Source organism: Thermothelomyces heterothallicus (genome assembly GCF_042370625.1).
Source record: "Thermothelomyces heterothallicus CBS 202.75 unplaced genomic scaffold P884_scaffold_1, whole genome shotgun sequence".
Classification (NCBI taxonomy): domain Eukaryota; kingdom Fungi; phylum Ascomycota; class Sordariomycetes; order Sordariales; family Chaetomiaceae; genus Thermothelomyces; species Thermothelomyces heterothallicus.
The window spans coordinates 3,420,422-3,441,810 of NW_027192562.1; the positions used below are offsets into that span (position 1 = coordinate 3,420,422).

The 21,389-nt window shown below is 56.6% G+C and overlaps 8 protein-coding genes across 8 annotated transcripts; 5 read left to right on the forward strand and 3 right to left on the reverse strand.

The window, feature by feature from the left end:
* Positions 1-331: 331 nt before the first annotated feature.
* Positions 332-2,325, reverse strand: P884DRAFT_188723 (ankyrin repeat-containing domain protein; the record flags this gene model as incomplete). The annotated part of the gene is made up of 3 exons (XM_069437380.1): positions 332-1,842; positions 1,902-2,128; positions 2,192-2,325. The coding sequence occupies 3 exons, from the start codon at positions 2,323-2,325 to the stop codon at positions 332-334; spliced, it is 1,872 nt and encodes a 623-aa protein (XP_069302310.1).
* Positions 2,326-4,338: 2,013 nt separating this feature from the next.
* On the forward strand, positions 4,339-5,444 carry P884DRAFT_254366 (uncharacterized protein). Its single transcript, XM_069440885.1, has one exon. The coding sequence runs from the start codon at positions 4,349-4,351 to the stop codon at positions 4,973-4,975; it is 627 nt and encodes a 208-aa protein (XP_069302311.1). The 5' UTR covers positions 4,339-4,348; the 3' UTR covers positions 4,976-5,444.
* Position 5,445: 1 nt separating this feature from the next.
* P884DRAFT_216038 (cytochrome c oxidase subunit VB-domain-containing protein) lies at positions 5,446-6,750 on the reverse strand (the record flags this gene model as incomplete). Its single annotated transcript, XM_069439294.1, has 5 exons — positions 5,446-5,866; positions 5,947-6,047; positions 6,110-6,268; positions 6,472-6,513; positions 6,609-6,750. The coding sequence occupies 5 exons, from the start codon at positions 6,748-6,750 to the stop codon at positions 5,708-5,710; spliced, it is 603 nt and encodes a 200-aa protein (XP_069302312.1). The 3' UTR covers positions 5,446-5,707.
* An 839-nt stretch (positions 6,751-7,589) lies between these two features.
* On the reverse strand, positions 7,590-8,892 carry P884DRAFT_266500 (thioesterase-like superfamily-domain-containing protein; the record flags this gene model as incomplete). Its single annotated transcript, XM_069442034.1, has 2 exons — positions 7,590-8,450; positions 8,623-8,892. The coding sequence occupies 2 exons, from the start codon at positions 8,890-8,892 to the stop codon at positions 7,590-7,592; spliced, it is 1,131 nt and encodes a 376-aa protein (XP_069302313.1).
* A 4,715-nt stretch (positions 8,893-13,607) lies between these two features.
* P884DRAFT_190283 (uncharacterized protein) lies at positions 13,608-15,089 on the forward strand (the record flags this gene model as incomplete). The annotated part of the gene is made up of 1 exon (XM_069437505.1): positions 13,608-15,089. One exon carries the CDS (start codon positions 13,608-13,610, stop codon positions 15,087-15,089), a length of 1,482 nt encoding a protein of 493 aa, XP_069302314.1.
* A 706-nt stretch (positions 15,090-15,795) lies between these two features.
* On the forward strand, positions 15,796-17,318 carry P884DRAFT_306273 (OHCU decarboxylase-domain-containing protein). Its single transcript, XM_069445106.1, has one exon. It carries the CDS (start codon positions 16,239-16,241, stop codon positions 16,959-16,961), a length of 723 nt encoding a protein of 240 aa, XP_069302315.1. The 5' UTR covers positions 15,796-16,238; the 3' UTR covers positions 16,962-17,318.
* A 94-nt stretch (positions 17,319-17,412) lies between these two features.
* Positions 17,413-18,705, forward strand: P884DRAFT_188797 (Aldo/keto reductase-like protein; the record flags this gene model as incomplete). The annotated part of the gene is made up of 3 exons (XM_069437386.1): positions 17,413-17,522; positions 17,655-18,008; positions 18,126-18,705. 3 exons carry the CDS (start codon positions 17,413-17,415, stop codon positions 18,703-18,705), a joined length of 1,044 nt encoding a protein of 347 aa, XP_069302316.1.
* A 672-nt stretch (positions 18,706-19,377) lies between these two features.
* P884DRAFT_189632 (uncharacterized protein) lies at positions 19,378-19,896 on the forward strand (the record flags this gene model as incomplete). Its single annotated transcript, XM_069437450.1, has 1 exon — positions 19,378-19,896. The coding sequence occupies one exon, from the start codon at positions 19,378-19,380 to the stop codon at positions 19,894-19,896; it is 519 nt and encodes a 172-aa protein (XP_069302317.1).
* Positions 19,897-21,389: the final 1,493 nt, after the last annotated feature.

Sequence of the window (21,389 nt, forward strand, 5' to 3'; positions counted from 1 at the left end):
ACCACAAAATAACCTCCCCAAAAAGTGGCCGTGTTGGGATTTGTCGTTATTAATATTGCTGTTTGCATCTACCTGTCAAGTCTCAGCGTTCGTTCTTGTTGTGCGTCCTCGCAAGAAATGGTTTACCTAGATACGGTTTGTGAATGTCTCCATGCTGTTTTCGAAGAAAACCGAGATCTGCAAGTTAGAGTGAGATCCAGCGGACCTGGGTGCATTTACGCAATCACTGATGGGCTGCAAGATCCTCGTCACCACACCCCAACCGCGGATCGTGACGTCCAATAAGGACGAGATGATTGGTTAAGCGACGCGATGATCGAGCTGACCATGATCAAGAACCATTGCCATGAGACGTTTCGATATCGAGCTGTCTCGTCGCGCGCCGGAACAATTCGAGCAGATGAAGTTTGCTTTTACGGCAGGCTAGGTCCAGCAGTCCATCCAGCATGCCCATTTCCTGGCAAAGTCGCACTATCTCCTCGGCAAGGAGAGCCGTAGAGGAAACGAAATAACTATCCCCCCAGGTCTCTTGTTCGTTTTGTGCTAGGAGCTCGCTCGTTGGGATGTTCTTGCTAGCCAGCTTCAGAATGTGGGATGGCTTGCGCTCAGACGAGACGGCCTCATCTGCTAGCAGCAGCAGACGAACTAGATCTCGGTGATTGCTCATCGCCGCATACTTGAGGGCCGTATGGTCCGAGTGATCTCGCTGGTCCGGTTGCGCCCCTCGTTCGAGCAGCAGGGTCGCTGTTTTTCCGAAACCTCCCCGGGCAGCGACCATCAGCGGAGTCACACCGTCTTTATCAGACTTATTGAGACTACGCAGCAGGCATCTCCACCGAGTTGGAGAGTTGAAGAGCGCATTGATGATACGCACCGTGTCATCGTCCGTGGGAGGGTTGCTCGCCGTCATCGTGGAGTCACCGTATATGAGTAAGTCACTGCTATCTAGTTGGCCGTGGCTCCGAACCGCAAAGAACAGGACGGACCGCTTTTTGTCCGTAGTGGCGTCAAGACTCGCTCCGTAGTTGAGCAGAAGCTTGACCATTTCGACGTTCCGTTGGTAGGCCGCGTAGTGCAACGGGGTGGTGCCGTTGCGCGATGCGGAATTCGGGCTGGCACCGGCATGTAGCATGCTCTTAGCTTTCTGGAGGTCATTTCCGATGACGGCATAATGAAGCGGCGTATGCCCTTGAGTGCACAACATCATGTCCTGGGCTTCTGTGGCGCCGTAGATCGGGTTTGTACAGCCAAGAGGGATGGCTTCGACGACTCCATGATCCAGGAGTGAGGTGTGACTTCCCGAAAAGCCCGGCATCGCAGACCCGAGCCCACACTCCACAAAGTTCTCGACCCGTTGCGGCATTTGTTGATCGACGAGGGAGGACGGTGCTTCAATCATCGGGGCGTGGTAGCCGTGAGATGGAGGCTCGGATGGCAGCTCATGTGGAGCAGCATGCAGAGCTTCAGCGTTGTCGATCCATTCCGAGTGTGAAAATGTAGGGCTCTTGGCGTCTCGAGAGAACATCTGTGGCGTCGACTGCGTTTGATATTCGGGAAAGGCGGCCGAAACGAACCGATTTGTCACGGCGTAATGGGACCGAAACTCTGGGCATGGGTCATCTTCGGGCCAGGGGAACGGCAGAGAGGGTGCCACCTGTGCGATATCAGAGCTCCGGGGGCTTCCGTGGCTGTTCATTTCATACGACGCCGGCGACTCCGCTCTGGTTGTCGGTTCCTTTACGGGCGTATCCACGCTAGGGAAAGGGTGCTGCGGCGCTGAGGTTGACTTGTCGGACGTGGCAGGCTCTGGTGTCCTGTACCTGATGTTCGGAGGAGTTACCGCTGTCAAACCCTAATGTCAGCTCATCTACATGGAAATCTGGATTGGAGACCACGTCTACCCCTCGTGGTTGATGTCAAGTCAGCATGGTCGTGAGTGAACTTGTGCCGCTTCATGAAGCGGCGGAGCTTCTCAGGGTCGACGAGCTTGCCACGACAGTAGAACATGGTATCTTTGTTTTCCATGCGCCGACGCCACGCGGAAATCTTGACCATAGCGATCGACTCCTCTCTCTTAAGGTTCTTCTTCAGGCCCCAGGCCTTGAGGAATTTCTTGTAACTTTTTGTGCTTTGTAGAAAGTCAGCGCATTGTTCTCAGCGTATGGCCGGCATATGATGGTGGGAAGTATACTTGGCAGTGAAGCCATGGACCTCTGCCATGGTCTTCATAACCTCCGGAAGTTCCTTGGCATGATTCCAGTACAAATCTTCGATCGTCTCCCGGTAGGCTGCCCACTTACGCCGGGTCTCCGCTGCCGTTGACATGGTACTCGATATGAGGAAAGGCGCTTTGGGCGGGGCGATAGATGATCCTTAGGCGTCAAGGGGGAGGCAAACACGACACCTGAAAGAAGTGGATGTGCGGCGAGAAGAGTAGGCACACCGGGGAGAAAGGTCTACGGTGTGCTCCGAGGCTGGAGAGTAGCAAAAGGCAAGGACGTGAGCAAACGGAACCCGTATTGCCTATTTATACAGTCTCGGCATCAGCGAGCTGCGAGGGGCGGACGAGGTCCCGTCGCGAGGTCTCGTCGCGAGATCTCGTCGCGGGGTCTCGTCGCGGGTGTTCGTCGCGCGGACTCGTGGACTGGAGGGTGACGCCATCCCGGTGCCCCGCCGCCGACTATTCGGCTCGACGGACACGGGAGGGTCCTCAGAGATTGGGGGAACATGCCGAGATAGGGATAGGGCTCCCCGAGACAAGCCAAGGCAACGATATGCAATCGAGAGCGATGCAAAGAAGAATTGCCTTTGGCGGACGGTCAACCGGCCAAGTGCCAACTCAGCCCATGAACCTTGTGTAACGTGAAGAGCCCTGCAAGCGGAGCCCAAGTTTGAGAGAATAAACCGGATGAAGACGCCGCTCCAGCGGTTGAACCACTATGGACTCACCGCCGGAATTGGACTTGGGAGAGCCGGGCCAAGTGGAGGTGGCACAGCGTCTAATGGACTGGCCGGGAAGAGTTCCGCGGGCGCGAAGGGGGGTTGCAGCTGGCCAGCACTGGACATGCTCGCGACTTCTTTCCTCACCGGGGAAGTGACGGCGCGGTGGGTGGCTTGGGCGGGTGGGCGGCGGCAAAGGACAGTGCTGCCCACGAATGCGGTACTCGATCCACCGATCGTAGCCCCGCGGATTCTACATATTGCCCGGTATCGAAAACGTACCGGCCATTGCCGCGAGCCTTTTGCCCCTTGGCAAGCAAGGGGGGGGGGGAATTCCGGTTGACCCGATCGATGTGCGATCCGGCGGGCTGGGACGCGCAGCCTGCTCGAGCAGAGGAGAGGAGAGCGCAGCTGCAGGTTGCCGGCGCGCGCAATGCGACATTGGCATTGCAGCTTGCACACTAATAAGACAACCGGGGAACGTTGCCGGTTCAATTCCGGTTGGCTCGCATTTTGAGTTGTCACCGTGGACGGGTTACACTTTCCGGGGGCCGATCTTCGTTCAAGCGCGGCGTTGTTTGGCGTTGATGCTCGCCTCTTTTGCTGCAGCTTCATCCAAATCGAGGTTTGATTTGACTTCTGCGGCGGAACGGCAAAAGACCGCACCGGCGGCGTGGGATGCGTCTGAAGCCCCTGCACCTTGACTGGCCGGGGAGTACGGACAGAAAGGAGCTGGGCGCTATCGGGGTGGTCTGCGCTGAAGGCTGGCTAGAGACGGGGCCACGGTCAGATGAGGTGGTCAGAGATTCTTCCAAAAGAAAGGACCCATGAGGCTCCCTTCAGAGGCTCCAGGATTGAGGCAAGGATCTTATGGCACAGAGCGCGGCACCCGGTTGCAGCCTGGAGACTCAAGCATAAACTGCCATTTATGGAAGGCGCATCAGTCGAATCCGGCTGAATCAAAGGAAGGACGACATTCTCTCAAGAAAGATACCGGTGTAACTAAGGTACCCGAGGTAGCTGCCTGTGGCACCCATACTCACCGTAAGAACCCTTGTTGGAGGTGTACAGGTCAGTATTACGGGAACAATACACAAACACTGAATTACCGTGACATGTCTGCGGCTGTAACTTACCTTGTTGCACGCCCGATTATCCGCTCTTCCTTAGGAAACCCCAGTGTCCACCGAGGCACGACCGTTACGGCAGAACTGAGTTGCCGATTCAACGCATTCCAAGTTCCAGAAACGGCAGCACTCGCGTGCCACGTCGAATGCACAGCCCACGGCGTGCCCTGCCTCCATAGCATCCTAACGTCAATATCGCATCGTCGGCCTCCTTCAGCACTTCCCCCCCGCCCCAAAAAAAAAAACCAAAAAAAAAGTTCAATCCCACGTTCGAGCACAACATGTCGCAGAAGATCACGGCCAAAAACCTGCAGTACAACGCGAACCTTCCGCCCTTCCTAGCCCGTTTGCGCGGCCAACACACATCCGAGACAGACCGCGACGGACCGGACCCGATCCTCGCCGCCAGGCGCCGGCCCGCCAAACCGCGTTCCAAGAGCGCCGAGGCCGAGGACGCGCCGCTCGTGGTGGACGAGCACGGCAATGCCATTGACGACGTGGCGGTTGGTGCCGACGGGAGCGTGAGGGAGAAGCGTTCCGAGACGGCGGACGAACAACAACAACACCAACAACAAAAACAACAAGAAGAGCAGCAACGGGACCAAGCGGCTGACGCAGACACCACAGCGTCGGGGGAGAAACTAGCGAGTGTCGGAGACCAGCGCAAGAAGCGCAAACTTGGCAGAGTAATTGGCGCCGGCGCCGGCGAGGAAGACGAGGGAGAAGAGAAGGGCGCTGAATGGCGGAGCGAGATGGACCCAAGGATAGGAAAGACGGGGCGGGAGAGCGGCGCGAGCGGCACAGAACCGGACGCCCAGCAGAAGGACGGGTCGGCCGCCACGGCAAAAGCCAAGGCCAAGAAGAAGGCAAAGAAGATCAAGCTCAGCTTTGGCGACGACGAGGGCTGAGCAGAGCTAATCGGAGGCTGGTACTCGAATTGCTTATTCTCATGCGAACGCCGTCCCTGCCTTGCCTACCCATCGATTACGGGCTGGTTCGAGGGCATCAATGGGCGCGGCACTGCCCGGCACCGTAAAACGCCAGAGCGCCTTGTCTCTGGAGGCACGGGTCTTGGTGTGACGATGTCTCTCGCCTTGGTGGTGAAGCTGTTGTCTACGGTATGCGAAAGCTAGGAACAGTGACTCCTAGTAACCCCGGCGACAACCTTTCTGCCATCAGTTGAAGCAGTGCCGTCATTACGCGGATCTAGCAGCGGGAAAGAGTTCGGTTAGCGGCTGTCGTGAAACGCTGCTGAAATGCGATCCCAGTAGGACCAGAAAGCTCCGTGCCGCAGAGTACGCGGCATTGCTACCGTTCTTTTTTTTTCCTGTCGGAAAAGTTTCACCCAATCTAGGCGGCGGCCTGGCAGGACGATGATGGAAGGAAATCTTCTAGTAATATCAGTGCCGTTACGATCTGATACGGGCAGCAAGCCGGGATCAAATCCTGGCGGCAATTGTTCCAGTGAGCAATAGAACCGTGATCAAGCAAGGTTGGAATGCTGCATCACCGGTTGCGGATACATAGCAAAGTCCTCTATACAACCTCATCTGCTCGCGGCGATAGTTTTACAAGCCCAGCACGACTCACATCCTCCTTCGTACATCCGCACCTCCCAACCTCCTTCCCCAGCTCAATGTTTACCAGTACTCGGGCTTGATGTAGTCGGAAATGGTCTTGGGCTCCTTGAGGCCGTGGGGGTTGTGGTAGTGGTGATCCACGTGCTCGGGGCCGACGTACTCCATCTTGTAGACGTTGCCGCACTCGGTGCACCGGGTGACGGGGCGCTCGCGGGTCATCTGATATTGCGCCTTCAATCAGCAAAGCTCTCCTTGAACTGGGGAAGGGGCCAGTCGTGGCCGATTCGGACTGCACTGACCGTGAGCCACAAGACGTTGTGAGAGTCGGCCGGGAAACCGGTGCACCCGGCGTACTGCTCCTCGCCGGCGGAGCGGACCAAAATGGGGTTCTCGAGAGTGCCTGCGCCTCCACAATCAGCCGACTCCGCATACCCTCACCTGTGTCGGGGAGTGTGTGCTTACCGCGGCGCGAAGCATCCAGGGGCCGCATGTCGAAGACATCGACGCCCTCCATCTTGCCGAGGATCTCGAGACGCTCAAGACCGGTAGCCTGCTCGAGGTCGGTGGGGACAGTGCCCGGAGCGGCACCGGGGCCGATGAGGTCCTCCTCCGTCTTGATCTCTGTAACCAGTCAGTCAGCCAGCCGCTAGGCGACTTTCAACGAAGACAAGAACTTCCGCCTCCGTCCCTCCTTCCAGAAACACTCTTCCCATGCTTCAAGGTGTCGAGCACGAACGCCAATTGCTTGACGTCAGAAGCTCCCTCGGCCGATGACGCAAGTCACACAAACCGAAACAGTCGGGACAAGAAAGGAGAATCCGTACCCTTCAAAGTCTTGATCTTGGGCTGATCGGGGACCGCATTGCCTGGTTATGCAGAGGCGTCAGTATTCGTTGATGCCGCGGTGCAATTGGGTCGGCATCGCTGGTGCCGCCGCCGCCGCAGCAGCAGCGGCAAACACTTGCGAGATTTCGGAGCTCGGTTTTTCGGGTTCGCTCCGGGGGAAACTTACGGCGCACAGCGGTGGTAGCGATGCTGCGACGGAGCATCGGCCTCCCGGCGACGCGGCGCGCGACGGCAACGGCGGAGCGCTGCAGGAACATGGTGTCGTCGGTGGTGGCGGCGGATCAATTGGTCGAGGTTGTTGGGCGAAACTGGGTGAAGCCGGGTTCTCTCGACTCGTGGATTTGAGAAATGGTCTGATTTGGCCCGAGCCCACCTCGTCAGCCGAGCTGACAGTTGCTTGCTGTTTCGAGTTAGCGTGCATGTGACCTCGCACGTGTACCTCGATCGCGAGCTCATCAAACGGGAGGACAGAACTGAATGGGTCCAGGGAGTACAAACCTCCAAAAAAAAAAGGTCTTTTATAAGTTCTTACTTTCTATCGTGACATTCGGGGATTGTTTTTTGCATGGCGACGACGGCAATGACACGGTGTGTGGGCGCAGAATGAAAGGCGTTCGCCCGAAAGAACCACCTGCTGATTGTTCACTTCGAGCCACATTCCGTCATTGCGCTCCCTGGGACTGAGCAGAGAACATCGGCTCCAACCGACTTTTCCCTCTCAAACTCCCCCTCCACCCCCATGCGGAATACAGCGATAACAAACAGGCCTGACCCGAGACTGAAGGGTTCATTGGACTATAATCAACGGGCATCTCAAAGTGTGAATGCATAACTACCTACAATTACATTCCCGAATTAAGGTAGCTTCATAATGTATCATCATCTAACTAACCCTTCTATCCCAAAATCGACGGGGTTACGCGCCCGCGATGGTCTTTATAATATCTCTTGCTCTATCCGGCGCTTTGCCAGTGCAAGACCAAAAAAAGGAAACAAAAAAAAAAAAAGGGCAGACAGGCCGATGGGCACTAACACACACGATTTGCGAAAGGGCCGGGGCAACCGGGGGAAGAAGAAGAGGGGGGGGAGGGGGGAACTACAGCTTGCCGAGCCCCGTCCCCCGCACCAATCCGTCCTGGTACTCGGTCGCGATGTGGACACCGGCGGGGCTCCAGATCTTGCTCTCGACGATGCCGCGCCCGGCGGCGGTGCGCGGGAAGAACATCTCCTGCACCCACCAACCGTCCTCCTCCCGCAGGACGGCCAGCTCGGCGTTGACGTGCACCACGAACGTGTAGCTCAGCGTCGCGGCCCGCCCGAGCGCGTGCCCGAACCCGACGTGGTTGCCCGCCAGCAGCAGCCCGTTCCGGTCGGCGACGTACGCGTGCGCAATGACGTGCGCGTTGGCGTCCCATACCTGCCCCTGCCCCTGCCACTCCCCCTCCTCGGCCCCCGTGCCGTCGCCGGTCGTCGGCAGCGGGGCGTGCAGCTTGTAGAGCATCAGCTCGCGGCGCTCGTGCACGGGCCGGCCGGCGTTGTAGGCCGTCATGTCGACCTTGCGCATGGTCGCGACGGGGAACTTGCCGGGCTCGTCGGCGCCCACGATCTCGACGATGCCGGTGATGTCGAGGGGCGGCACGGGCGGCCAGTCCTCGGGCGCGCGGGAGGAGAGGATGGAGGCGAAGCGCTCCTGCGGCGGCGCCTCCTGGGTCGAGACGCCCTGGCTGTCGGGCTCGGGGAGCTTGAAGGAGCACATGCCGGTGAAGGAGGGCGGCGAGAGCGGGAGGGCGGCGTCGGACGGGGGGAAGTGGTCGCCTTGCGGGTTGGTGCTGGGCTCGGAGGGCTGGTAGGCCGTGACGGAGAGGGTGCTGAAGGTGCGCGAGGAGCTGAGGGGCGTGACGGTGTAGAGGAATGGCCGGGTGGGGATGCCGGCTCGGGTGAAGTAGCCGTGGATGGTCTGGGTACAGTCAGCCCTGCCCACGCCGGAAAAAAAAAAGGGCATTATCGTCCGTTCCGTTCCTGCCTCGCCAGAGGGCAGACACGGCGGTCGGAGGGTGGGGAGAGAGAGAGAGAGAGAGATAGAGACTGGGGGTTGTCCGTAAGACGGTGGATATACAGAGGGCACGTACATGCAGGCTCAGCCTCTCGGATGGCTTACGCCCCGTCTCGTCCTCCAGTTCCCTCTGGGTTCGTGCAGCGGCCAATGCGGCTTGACCATACACATGGCCACCAAAAGCAGCCTTATGCGTGCTCACCATGCCCTTGTCCGGCGAAATATCGGACCCGGGCACGTACGCTGCCCTCGTCCCCATGTACCGCCGGGAGTCGCCTTCTGGGGCCAATTTGACCAAGTTCAGCGCCTCCTGCAGAGGGAGGAGGGTCTTATCGTCGGAAGGCATGACGGCGATACTGATTGTGAGAGTGAGAGGTGGGCTAAGGCTTATGTCGTGTCGCTCTCAACAATCACACGGCTCAAGATGGATTAGGTAGGCCTATCAGTGAGACTGCCCTCGAGACAGATTGAGTCTCGAACGAAGTGTCACTGTGAACCCCTGGCCCCGACCGACAGTGAGAATCTGAAGCGGTGTGGATGGAAGGGAATCCGGGGCGGTGTCAGGAGGCACGCCTAAGTCGCTGAATGTACCGGCCTGGCTCATTTCATCCGGCCGAGGATCAACGGCGTCCTAGCGGCGTCCCAGCGGCGTCCCAACCGCTTCGAGGCTGTTGAGCTGCGGCGGTTGAGGCTGTTGAGATCGCCCGAGGGTATTGTCAGGCTGCCGGGGACCCACTTCGGCTCTCCGGCTACCTGTGCAATTGTGCACCGGGGCTTCGGTGTGCCGAGGCAAACACACGTGAATGGAGCGAGGGGTAGCCGGCGGATTTTGAGGTGCCCCCCTGTGAGTGGTTACTACGCGACATGGCAGCGAATGCTGCTCTCACCATCGACAATTCACTAAGCAGTCGAACACCCCCGAAGGCAACCTGGAACTTGTTCGTCGTCTTCTTCTTTTGAGACCAGCAACAACCTTCGCGTAGGCGACGCGCAACATTGCTTCAAGTGCCTGCTGGGCTTCCGCGCTGGAGGCAGTAGTACGCAGTACGTAGCGTCGGAAAAACGTTGAATAAGAGTACGGAACACTTTATAGGCGTCTTATCGTAGCCCCGTGCGGACAGACGCATTTAATTATCAAAACCCAAGTTTAACCGCGGAAGATTGATGAAGGCTAATGAAGGAGCTTGATGAAAACTTGATTCCGATGTTTTTGTTGGGCCAAGCTTCAAGCCACCTTCAACTAGTGTAGCGAACGAATACGGATCATCGCACCACAGGACTTTGTTCGGAATGCGGGGTGGCATCCCCCAGTCGCAGGCTGAATCTCCATGGTGGGGGTCAGCTTCCCTTCCCCAGACAGGGATACAAGGTAAGTGGACACTGCTGGTGTTTTAAAAGCTGTGTAACCACCGATTTTCGTATTATGTGTGTGAGCAAAAACACTCCGAAGTACAACATATATTCCTTACTTCTAGGAGAGTAAGGAGGGTGCTGCGTGAGGCCCGAGCAGATGACCACGACTTAAAGTTCTTTGTTGGTCTTACCCCGTGTTATTTGCTTGCGCTTACGTCCTAACATGTCCGCCTGCCTAGCATAACACTAACTTTATTAGGCTCTCAGACACCATCATCACGGTAGCCAGGATGTAATTAAAGTAACTTAGGTAGTGAATTATGCCGATTCCCGATTCTATCCTGCACACACTAGTGTACAGAGTACAATTCCACTAACTACAATGTGGAATTAGGATACATTACGGTCACCTACGCTACTAAATATATGTCCACTTGTGTGTACCGAGATGAAGACCACCATGGGACTTCCTGGACCAGTCAAGGGGGGTGTTGCGGTTCGCTTACCCCCACCGAGGCTTCGCAGAGTCCTGATGGAACCCAAAGGTCCGAAAGGGGAAGTCAGATATTTTGTGAAGGGGAGTGCACGAGTGTACGAAAGCAGGGGAGGCCAATCCGCCGCGCAGCTTGCCGATCGCGGCACACCCGGCGAGAGAGATGAATGGTGGGAATTGTCGAACTTAATAAAACAACGGCTCTTTGTTACGGGGCCGCGGGTCGCAAACTTAGTCAAAGCTCTCTTGGACTCTGGAGCCGCTGGTTGCCGATTGCGGCGACAAGCGTTGGTGCCGTCTGCAGTCAGCGCTCCATCTGATGAACCGTTTCCCTGGGTTTCTGGGAACCGGTTGTTTATTCTCCGAGGGGAAAAAAAGCGAACAACTTGTCACTCTATTGTGCTATTCTGGGCTCAGCAAGGGGCCTTAACGTTACCCCCCTGAAACAGACTATCGGATAGTAGGCTGACAGGGCTTGCCAAAAGGGCTGGCCGACGAGGTTCGGTGCTATGAACATGGAATTCCTCTACAGTAGTGTAATCCGTACACTAGCGAATGCGGGACCCCCGGTCGGCTTGGATCGGCAACCTTCTCCCGACATGGTTGGAATTGAGCTGTAACGAGATCTTCTTTTCTTTCAAAAGTTAGGCTTCAACGGTCTCGGCCAAACACCATTTGTTTCAGAATAGCAAATCCAGGAGCGAGCATCGTAATTGAGCTCGGGCACCTTGGCCAGCAGAAAGGCAGTGAAATCCCACAGGGGCCGGAAGGGCAGGCAGGGGATCAACCATTGTCCCGGACTAAGATTCCTTTGTTCTGCCCGATTCTCTCCGCGCCTTCCTAACTAACTATAGGGCACTTGGATGAGAACTAGCAATTTTTAGTTTAGTTAAATACAGTACAATATATACCTAACTCTGTACATACCTGGGGTGCCTTCCATATCTTACGTCCTGTGCCAAATACCGTCGAGTGTAGCGGAGTAGAAGTGGTGGAGGAAATCCGGTATTGTGTTTCCGGTGCACTCATTCACTACACCCAGTAGTGCACTAGACCGTCCGGGTTTCCCGCAGACCACGCCGCTGCGGACTCTTTGGCAGCTCACAAATTGAAGATTTGGCCTGCCCAAGGCATGCCCTACACGGAACCCAGTACTACTGACACATTGCTACTATACGAATCCATGCTTGAAGGCGCCATCTACGCGTCTCTGAAGGGTTCACTTGCTACAAACACAGTTGAAATGGAGTGTATGCCATGGCCTGACACGTGGGTTGCAGGCGCTCGGGACATCAAGGGCCACTGCGAGATTCGGTCTTCAAAAAGCGAAAAGTGGAAGCACCTTAGAGACAGCCAATGAGCGGCTTTGAACAAAGTGGAGACCCCTAGAATAGAGCCGTAAATTTTGTTGAGTCCCAACTACGAATAGGAGTCTGCACATACAGTACATACAACTACGGAGTCTATTCCGTTCTCCATCGTAGGGTATGCTCCGGAAATGTGATGATTTGGCTACCATATATGGCTTGCACTAGTTAGTTCCAAGTTTAGTGTAGTAGGGCAGGCAACATGTGGGGCCGAGCAAGGGCCAGCAGCACCCATTAGTGTAGCCAAGGTCCCGAAGCGCACCACTGCACACTACACTACTAGTACTAGTGTAGTGTATTGTATGCAGGCTTTTCTTGCGCAGAAGCAGCAATAAGCGTCGAGAATTGGTCGCCCGATTATGCCAAGGATGTTTAGTTACACCTCCTGGCTCGCCTCGCCTTTAGTCGGGTGATCATGGAAGCCGCTCCTCAAGTCCCTCCTTTCGCCGCTTTTTCAGCTGACGGGCTCCGCCCTTCCCATTCTCCACCATGATGGCAATCCTGCCGTTGATCGCACTCCAAAGGTTCAAGGGCTGGGAAACTGAGGCTCTTGTGATGAAACCTGCCGTGCAACGAGTCCCAGACTCCTTGGCGCGCTGCTTCCGCGCTCCGCACCTCGGCGTCCCCATCTCGCAGCCTGCGTCATCCGATGCTCGCCGAGTCCCGAGACCTGGCACTGGTTGTCGCCCACTACTGGCCGACTCGAACGGGGCTTTGGGAATTGTTCAGTTTCCCTCGTTGAAGAGGAATCAGGTGCACGTGGCCAACCAGGGCCGCCACGCCGTCAAGCCAGTCAGGTGAGCACCCTTGCGTACCTACCTACAATACGCTGCCTGAGGCACTATGAGTAGTACACATGCACACAATCAGACGAGAAGCTATCCATAGGCAGGCGCCTTCCTTCCGAGGCAGGTACAAATGCATCGCTGTGCTCCTTCCATCACTGCACTCTGTTTATGTGCTAGAGGCGCGTGTTCGTGTGCGCAAGATCAGCTGAGAGCAAGACGGAAAGCCCGGGGCTCTCCACAGGGTACGGATTCCACCAATAACTATGCTACGCTGGACTCTGTACTACTACATAGTACATATGCACAAAGTGTACACACTACATTACTCCCCCACAGCCCCAGAAGTTCCCGCCCCGCGCCTCCATTCCCCAGACTTTCCTCCATTCGCCCCCTGCTGCTGTGCAACGCGGCCTCTGACTGGGTGCCCCGGCAAGCAACTCACACTGGCGTCCTGCTAGCTCTGCCGCGAGCAGCATTTTTGTGCCCAGGTTTCGCACCCTCTTCGTACCACCAGATCGCCCTCTTCTCCACCTGACATCGACCGGCTGGGACCTTGTTCCGAATAAATACGTGCTGCGCTCAGAGCACGCCTCCCTTGTCTCCCATCCCGCTCCGCTCCGCCTGCTTCTTCCCTCCACACGCCTGTTCCCGACTGTCTGGAAACCCCTTCCACTCCCCCCGCATCCACCGCAGACCCAGTCGCGGGTTGGCATTACACACCCTAGGGAGCGGACAGTTCTCTGTGCCAAAAGCCGAGCAACGACGAATCAAGTCAGCTACCTTCACTCCGTTGACACTCTGACCGGAGCCGTTGGCCGGCCAGATTCGGCATGCTTCGTTTATTCCTGGCCTCCACTGTCCTGAGGAACCTCTCCGCTCTGGACTTCTCTCCTCCCTTTCCGGCTTGTGACCTCGAGGAGCGGTTGAACATGCGCTAGGCCAGCAGTGCGGGTTCGATTTTCCTCCCCCCCACCCCCCCCCCCCCCCCCCCCCCCGCCGGGGCCAATCAACGGGAGGAACCCGGGCTGCCGGATTGCTGCTTGGATAGCGAGCAGCGAAGATGACCGACATGAGGGTTCAGTTTGAACCCATCGGTCGAAGCTTAAAGCAGTACGGGCCATGGCACTTTGCGGATGCCCGCTTCGAGGAAGACCACCATATCGGCCTGGGCCCGGCCCTTTTGCAGACGGCCGACATTCCCGGCTTGAGCGACAGGTTGTTGGGCATTTCGAAGGGAGGCAGACCGGATCCCGGCTCGGCTCGTTCCGAAGTGACGCTCTCGGTCTCCAAGGTGAGGCACACGCCTGGAAGTTCTCCGGATCCGGCCTTGCCTAAGGGGTCTAACCCGGCCCACCCAACCGAGATATCTCAGCCCCTCCTTCCAGCCATATTCCACCCTTCGCTGGCGTTTACCCATCCCGCGCCCTCCGGCAAAGTGGTTGTAACATTCCCACTGCCGGAGCCGGCCCGGATCCCCAAGCCATGCCTCAAGCGTCGCCGGCCCGTCACCGACGTCGACGGCCCAGGGACCAACGCGACCAGCCGCAAGAAGCGCCGCCTCCTACGCCAACTCATCACCTCGCGCCTCTCGCAGCCGTTCTCGCTCCCGGCCACCCACATCCTCAACCGCGAGTCTGTCGCGGCCGGCGGCAAACGCTTTGCCAAGCTGACAGCCATCATGTCGGCGCGGCGCCTCACCAGCGCCGTGGTCAGCCCGGTCTCCCCGCAGCAGCCAAGTCCGTCGACCTGGCTCCGTCGCGCCGCGGTGCTTAACAGCCTGCGGAACCGGGTCCACGCCACGGCGGCGGAACGCGCCAACATTCCCGTTCCGGACCTGGCGGCCAAAGCAGCCGCCTTGCAGCAGAGCCACGGCTTTGCGACGACCTTTGTAGGCGGACGCTACCTCATTGCCACGCCAATCCACCAAGCAAACAAGGCCATGCTGCCAGGGCATCACGGGTCAACAGCGGGACCAGCAGCAGGAACATTATCATTATCATCGTCAGCAGCAGCAGCAGCAGTAGCAGCAGCAGCAGCAACCACGCAACGATCACCGCCAGGGGCCGCCGCAGCTTATCATCATTATCATCATCATCATCATCATCATCAAACTTTTCACTCCAACTCGCACCACCCCCCGCCATCAACCACCCGGCTGCGCATTCCCTCGCCGAAGCTCCGCCCCCTCCGGTCCCCAGAGCTGCGCGTCACCAGGCCGCTGGTAGCGCTCGAGGACATTGAGCCCCTCCTGGTCGACGATCCTTCCTCATTCAGCGGAGACACGGACTGCGTGGCCTTCCCGACGGCAGACTTCGAGAGCCGGTATATCTACGGCGACGACGACGATGAGGAAGGGGGCGGAGAAGGCGTGTATGCGGATTTCAGCGTCATCTTTGGGAGCGGCGGAAAGAAAAGTGGTGATGGCGAAGGGGGCGGAGACGGAGCGACTGGTGGGAGCGGTGACGGTCGAGATGGGGACGGGGATTGCTTTGAGGACTACATGGATGACTTGGACGGGATTCCCTGGGGAGATACGTGGTAAAAAAAAAAAAAAAAAAGCAAGCACCATCACCTTGCAGTCGTGTTTTTCGTTTTCGTCATTGCGCACGGAGGCGTCCATTCCCTGTATGGAGTTTAGGGGGCGCTTGGTCAGCAAACGGAGAAGGGTTATCTTGATGGGGTTATCTTGAGTTTCTGTGTGGGACCAAGGTTTATTATCATGGCTGCAAACAGGACTGGGGGGTGGCAATCTGATTTTACGCGCGTTGGCGGGTCATTTGACTTTAGCATTAGGGAGGCATTCCGCTTTTTGTTGTTCTGTGGTGACAATAATTTTTTTTAAAAAAAAAATTAATCGGGTCGGCAAGCTAGAGGAACACTAAATATGACAGCGAGGAGATTTGCCGTTGTTCCCTGGGCTTGTGGCTTACGAGTGGACTCTTGAAACTGAGAGCGAGCCAAAAGACTGAAATCCTTCTGTTTGTCTTGTTCAACTTCTAGTTAATTTAGAAGCACGTCGGAATGTCGAGCCCGCCCGGAGCCGGCCGACGAAGGTTCAGAAACCTTACTGTACTATATATGTTACTGGCAACTAATGTTAAATCATGATTGGTCGCTGGCTTACACACTCCCCACCGCGGCACGGCGTACCTACTCGTGTGCTCTTGTGCTCATTCTGGTCTTGGTGCATCCCAGAAACAACGAGAAACAGCAGAATAGCCTCAGTGGTGTGCTCTCCTGCCGTTATCTCTTACGTTCAGGGTTGACGTCGGGAGGCAGGGCATGATCCGTGCCTTATGTAATCTGTATATGTACGGATTACGGTAACTTACATCACCTGAGGGAGGGAGTGGTCCGGTCTGCGGGGCCGCAGTTGTAACTACACTGCCCCACAGGTGCCCTGAAATCTTATACGGATGGCGGATTACATACACACTCCATCAAGATAAGGAGACAATAGAAGACGAAACACCAACACCCCTCGGTGCTGGACCCAATTCACCAATTCGTTATTGGGTTGCAGACTGTCCTTGTTCTAGTTCAACCTCCCTTCGGTTCAAGAAATTCACCATCTTAACAAGTTGAGCTACATACATACACCTCGACAAGAGAGAGAGAGAGAGAGAGCATTCCTCCATCTGGCCCCGCTGCCTCCTCCACCAGCACCAGCACCACCACCACCAGCACCACCATGACGACGACGACAGCCGCCTCCCTCCCGCCGGCCGCCTCCCTGCCGACGCTCCCGCCGGCGGCGCAGGCGGCCACGCTGGACCTGCTGTTCGAGCCGTCGGCGGACCTGCACGCAGTAGCCCTGCCGGCCCTCCGGCGCGCCCGCCCGCCCGGGTCCTACGACGACCTGGTTGCGGCCGTGCGCGCGCGGCTGCTCGAGCTGGCGGACGCCGCGGAGACGGAGGCGGAGGCGGAGCCGCGGCGGCGGCGGCTGTTGTTCTCCGTTCTCGGGAGCCATCCGCGGCTGGGAGAGAAAAAGAAGAAGAAGGAGGAGGAGGAGGCCAAGGCCGAGGTTGAGGTCGAGGTCACGGAGACGGAGACGGAGACGGAGACGGAGACGGAGACGAAGGCGGGGAGCCGGGGAGGAGGAGAGGGTCAGGGCGGGAGCGCGCTGAGCGCGCTGAGCGCGGCGGAGCAGAGCCACCTGAGCGCCGAGGACGAGGAGCTGGCGCGGCTCAACCGCGAGTACGAGGCCCGGTTCCCCGGGCTGCGCTACGTCGTCTGGGTCAACGGCCGCCCGCGCGCCGAGGTGCTGGAGGACATGCGGCGGAGGATCCAGAGGGGAGACATGAAGGCCGAGGTGAGGACCATCATTGAGGTGAGTTATTTTTATTTTATTTTTGCCTTTCCTCCTTTTTTTCTGCGCGTGACCTGGCCGTGCCTACAGTATTGTTGCAAATAATGACCTGTGTCTGGCTTTCTCTAGGCCATGTGCGACATCGCGGCGGATCGCGCTCGCAAGCTGCTGCAAAAGTCGGCCGAGTAGAATCTCTCAACCTCCTGCGAAAGTAACAGACCCGAGGTTATTAATTATGCGTTTCCGGGTTTTCGCGACTGTTTACCCGGAGCCTGAACGCATATCCGGGCGTTTATCAGTGGCCGGCACGGGGCTGTCGCAGATGCTGAAACGGGATGGGCTGCGCGGGATATGCTTATCCGGAGGTCTAATTAACGTTGCAAGGAGAACCTGAAGCTCAGAATTAATTATTAATTAACCACTAAATATTGTTTGCTTGAATGTTCTCGTTTCTACTTCTCCTCACTTGCCACGGACCACTTTTTGTTGAAAGAAAGAGAGAGAGAGAGAGAGAGAGAGAGAGAGAAAGAAAGGAAAGAAAACAAACAACAGCCCTATGACACATCCGGCAAAGCTACCGACACGTAAGTTGGGCAAAGATGGCCCCGAAATTACGGCTCTCGGATTCGGCCTCATGGGGTTGAGTACCGCCTACGGATCAGTAGGGTGAGTATACGTAAAAGCCAGTGTCTCCATGCCTCGATTATGCACATTCTATTATGCACCGGGAACGGACCGCCTTTGCTCCTCCTCCATCCCTGGACGAACGGATTCTGACCGTCGCGAATAAAAATGCAGGTCCGACGAGGAGCGGCTCCGGGTGCTCGACCGCGCGTGGGAGCTCGGGTGCACCAACTGGGACTCGGCCGACATGTACGGCGACAGCGAGGACCTGGTGGCCAAGTGGTTCGCCCTGCACCCGGAACGCCGCGCCGACGTCTTCCTGGCCACCAAGTTCGGGCTGTCGCCGGGTGTGCGCGCCGACGGCAGCCGCGGCCTGGTCATCGACAGCTCGCCCGAGTACTGCCGGGCCCGGTGCGAGAAGAGCCTGCGGCGGCTCGGCGTCGACTCCATCGACCTGTACTACGTCCACCGCGTGGACGGGAAGACGCCTATTGAGAAGACCATGGCCGAGCTGGTCAAACTGAAGGAGTGCGTCCCCCCCCCTTTTTCTTGCTTTTCTTTTTTTCTTTTTTCTTTTTTCTATCTTTACTACATGAGTGTATGACGCTAACCAGTTCTAATTAATACCCGTTTCCATGACAAAAGAGAGGGCAAGATCAAGTACATTGGCATCTCGGCCTGCTCGGCGGCCACGCTCCGGCGGGCCTGTGCCGTGGGCCCCGTGCACGCCTACCAGGTCGAGTACTCCCCCTGGGCGCTCGACATCGAAGGGCCCGGGAGCGGCCACGTGCTGGCGGCCTGCCGGGAGCTGGGCGTGTCCGTGTTCGCCTACTCGCCGCTCGGGCGCGGCTTCTTGACCGGCCGGATCCGGTCACCCGACGACTTCGAGCCCGGCGACCTGCGGCGGCTCTTCCCGCGCTTCAGCAAGGAGAACTTCCCCAAGAACCTCGAGCTGGTCGCCCGGTTCAAGCAGCTGGCCGCCCAGAAGGGGTGCACGCCGGGGCAGCTGGCCATGGCCTGGCTGCTGGTCCAGGGTCCCGACGTGATCCCCATCCCGGGGACCAAGAACATCAAGTACCTCGAGGAGAACGTGGGGGCGCTGCACGTCAGCGTGAGCAGCGGGGAGGAGCGGGTCATCAGGGGCTGGATCGAGGACGTCGGGATCGCCGGCCTGCGGGTGCCTCCGGGCCTGTTGGACGAGTTTAATGACACGCCCCCCTTGTAGAACATGATTTCGGTTGTTGTAATATTAATTAGCCACCAGCACCGTCAGCACCACCACCACCACCACTACTACTACTACTACTACTACCACCACTATTACCACTACCACCACTAACCAGGCTGCCTCCAGGTCTCTAATATTCCGAGGATTGACCAGGACTGATTTGATTGCTCGGCCGGCTGCGCACAACGCTCGTGGAGGCGAGAGCGCCTAGCCAGCCGAACGCGGTGTTCGGCCAGTCTGGTATATGTGTCCACCTTCTTAAAGTTTTATTCTGTTCGTCCGGCCACCATCACCCGACAATGCCATGTCTTTATTAGCCGAGCGAGAAGTCTATGAGCTCCAAAGTTCCCTTTATGCTGCCAGACAATGGGCTCCTCTCTCTCAGCTACTAGATAAACAATCCTCTTGTTCCCTTCGGCCTTGGGAAACATGAATCAAATGTCCAAAGGAGTGCCTTGTTCGAAAACAATAGCTTTGTCAGTAAGCCCGCAGCCTCGAGTAAGTCACACATACATATCAACCAAACCCCCGCCCTCCTCCCCCACCCGGCGCAGTCCTGGTCATCATGATGAATGAAAATTCGCTCCAGGCACCGATTTCACCCAGCAAACTGACCACTCAAAACTGATCATCAAGGAGAAAAAAAGAGACATGAAGAAAAAGGACCATATGGCCTTGTCGGGTCTGCTCGTGAAATCCGATCTGGAACGTGGCGTGCCACTTTTTGACAACCGTGACGAAGACCCAGGTTCTGACCAGAGTTGCATCGCTTGGCTTTTCCTACCCAGCATGGACGAGGAAGAGGAGGAAGGGCAAAGAGAGGACGCGCAAGCGCAGGCGGCCGCCAAGTCGGACGGCATCTGGGACTGGTATGCCGATGAGACAAGGTCCAGAGGGTCCAGCGAGCAGGTTCCGTGCGAGGGGAGCGAGGGGAGTTCGGAGTGCGAGAAGATGGGGGAAGGCGAATCCCCCCCCTCCGAGGGCTCGACTCCCGAGTCTCCGCGTGCCACGGCGCGTGAAGAGCCAGATCCGGACGATGGGAAGGCAGAAGAACCGCGCGAATATGTCGGCGTCGGCTTAGCCCCGCCCCTTGTGTTTCCGCTAAAGCGCGAGCGGCTTCCCGTGTTTAAGAAGGGGGCATATATCTTTGCGTCCTTTGAGAACAGAGAACGGCTACGGCCCATGTAGCCCTTTTTTTATTGCTCTTCTCTTGTCTGACTTATCTAGCACATGCAGTACCTAGCTTGCCTCGACGTGAATGCGGCCCTTAATGAAGCCCCTCACATCATCGCGTATCCGGCGCGGGCAGAGGGTGTAGGCATGCCTCGACCATTTGTATGAAAACAACCCTGTCTTTTTTTTCTTTTTTTCTTCTTAATATGCAAGAGAGTAAGCACTATCCACGATAGTTGTCGTTGCTTTGAAGCCCGATAACGCAGTGTGCCCGCCCGATCTTGACGGGGATATCCCACGTGCATCATCGGGCCCTTTTGGTCGCCCACTTGTCTCTTGGCCCGAGTCAGCGAGTCTCCATCGTTCTAGGCGCGGGCCTACAGCAGAATTAAAGATTCTGGACCACGCCGAGCGGGAAGTAAATAATTAATAGAGAAACAGAACGTACTATTATGGTCTTTCCTTACCTAGTCCTTTACTAATGCACGGCCGGTAGTCCACCCTGGCAATATTCTTGGTTCCTTAGAGGGATCATAGAAAACAGATGCCAACCGCCAGTCTACGTGGACGGTTGGTCCGGACCTGTCTGGGCGTCGATTCTGGGCGATGGAAGTGCTTGGCTCTCACCACAGCTCGGCTCTCACCGTAACAAAGACTTGAGAGCTTTAGGAATAGGATAAGAAACATTTCCAGATTTCTCGTTCACTTTATTCCCCCCACAAGCAATAGATATCAGAGTATGTCACTGAGTAGCCTTGTAGCTTGTAAGCTCGGCTGGGCTGCTCATCATTTCGTCCGAGTCTGCCACGAGTTTGTAGGTATTCCCCGCCTCATCTAATTATTCCGACTTCATATCCGGAATACAACACATTCTACAGTACGCGAGGGCAGCTAGATTATTCTATTATAGAGCTACCTATTGGCCTCCACTATTAATAGCCAATTGTACTGTACGTAGTACGGATTAATTAGTGTATATACAATACCTAGTCTTAGGCAAAGAGGGTCCAAGCATCCGATAACCCCGATAATAATTATTAGGCCGTTTCAAGGAGCCGCGGTCTTGCAAGATCATGGCGCTAATGTCGATCATTCACTGATGCAGTACGTGTCCGTGGACACGTCCATCATGTAAGGTTAGATTAGTAAGCCCTGTGGATGCCTACAAACGGTAGGTTCTTTGTGCCTATCTTCTTCTTATACAGAGCCACAGGGCCAGCAAACGTTGATAGAAGAGATCGATCTTTTAAACTATTTTGACTACTACAACCAGACCTCTATCAAATGGTAGCGAGCACTACGACCAACCATCTAATAACCATTAGCACTAGATTTGTATCGCTCTGACGATTAGTTTAGTACTAATATTACGATAGTTATACTCTATTTCGGCGACTTAGTAACCGAAGCAAGCAATTCTGTTATAACCACTACAAAATCTCCCTATTCCTAGTAACTTAGTACCTAGGATAATTATCCCTATCTATCTTCCTATTCTTAGTAACTTG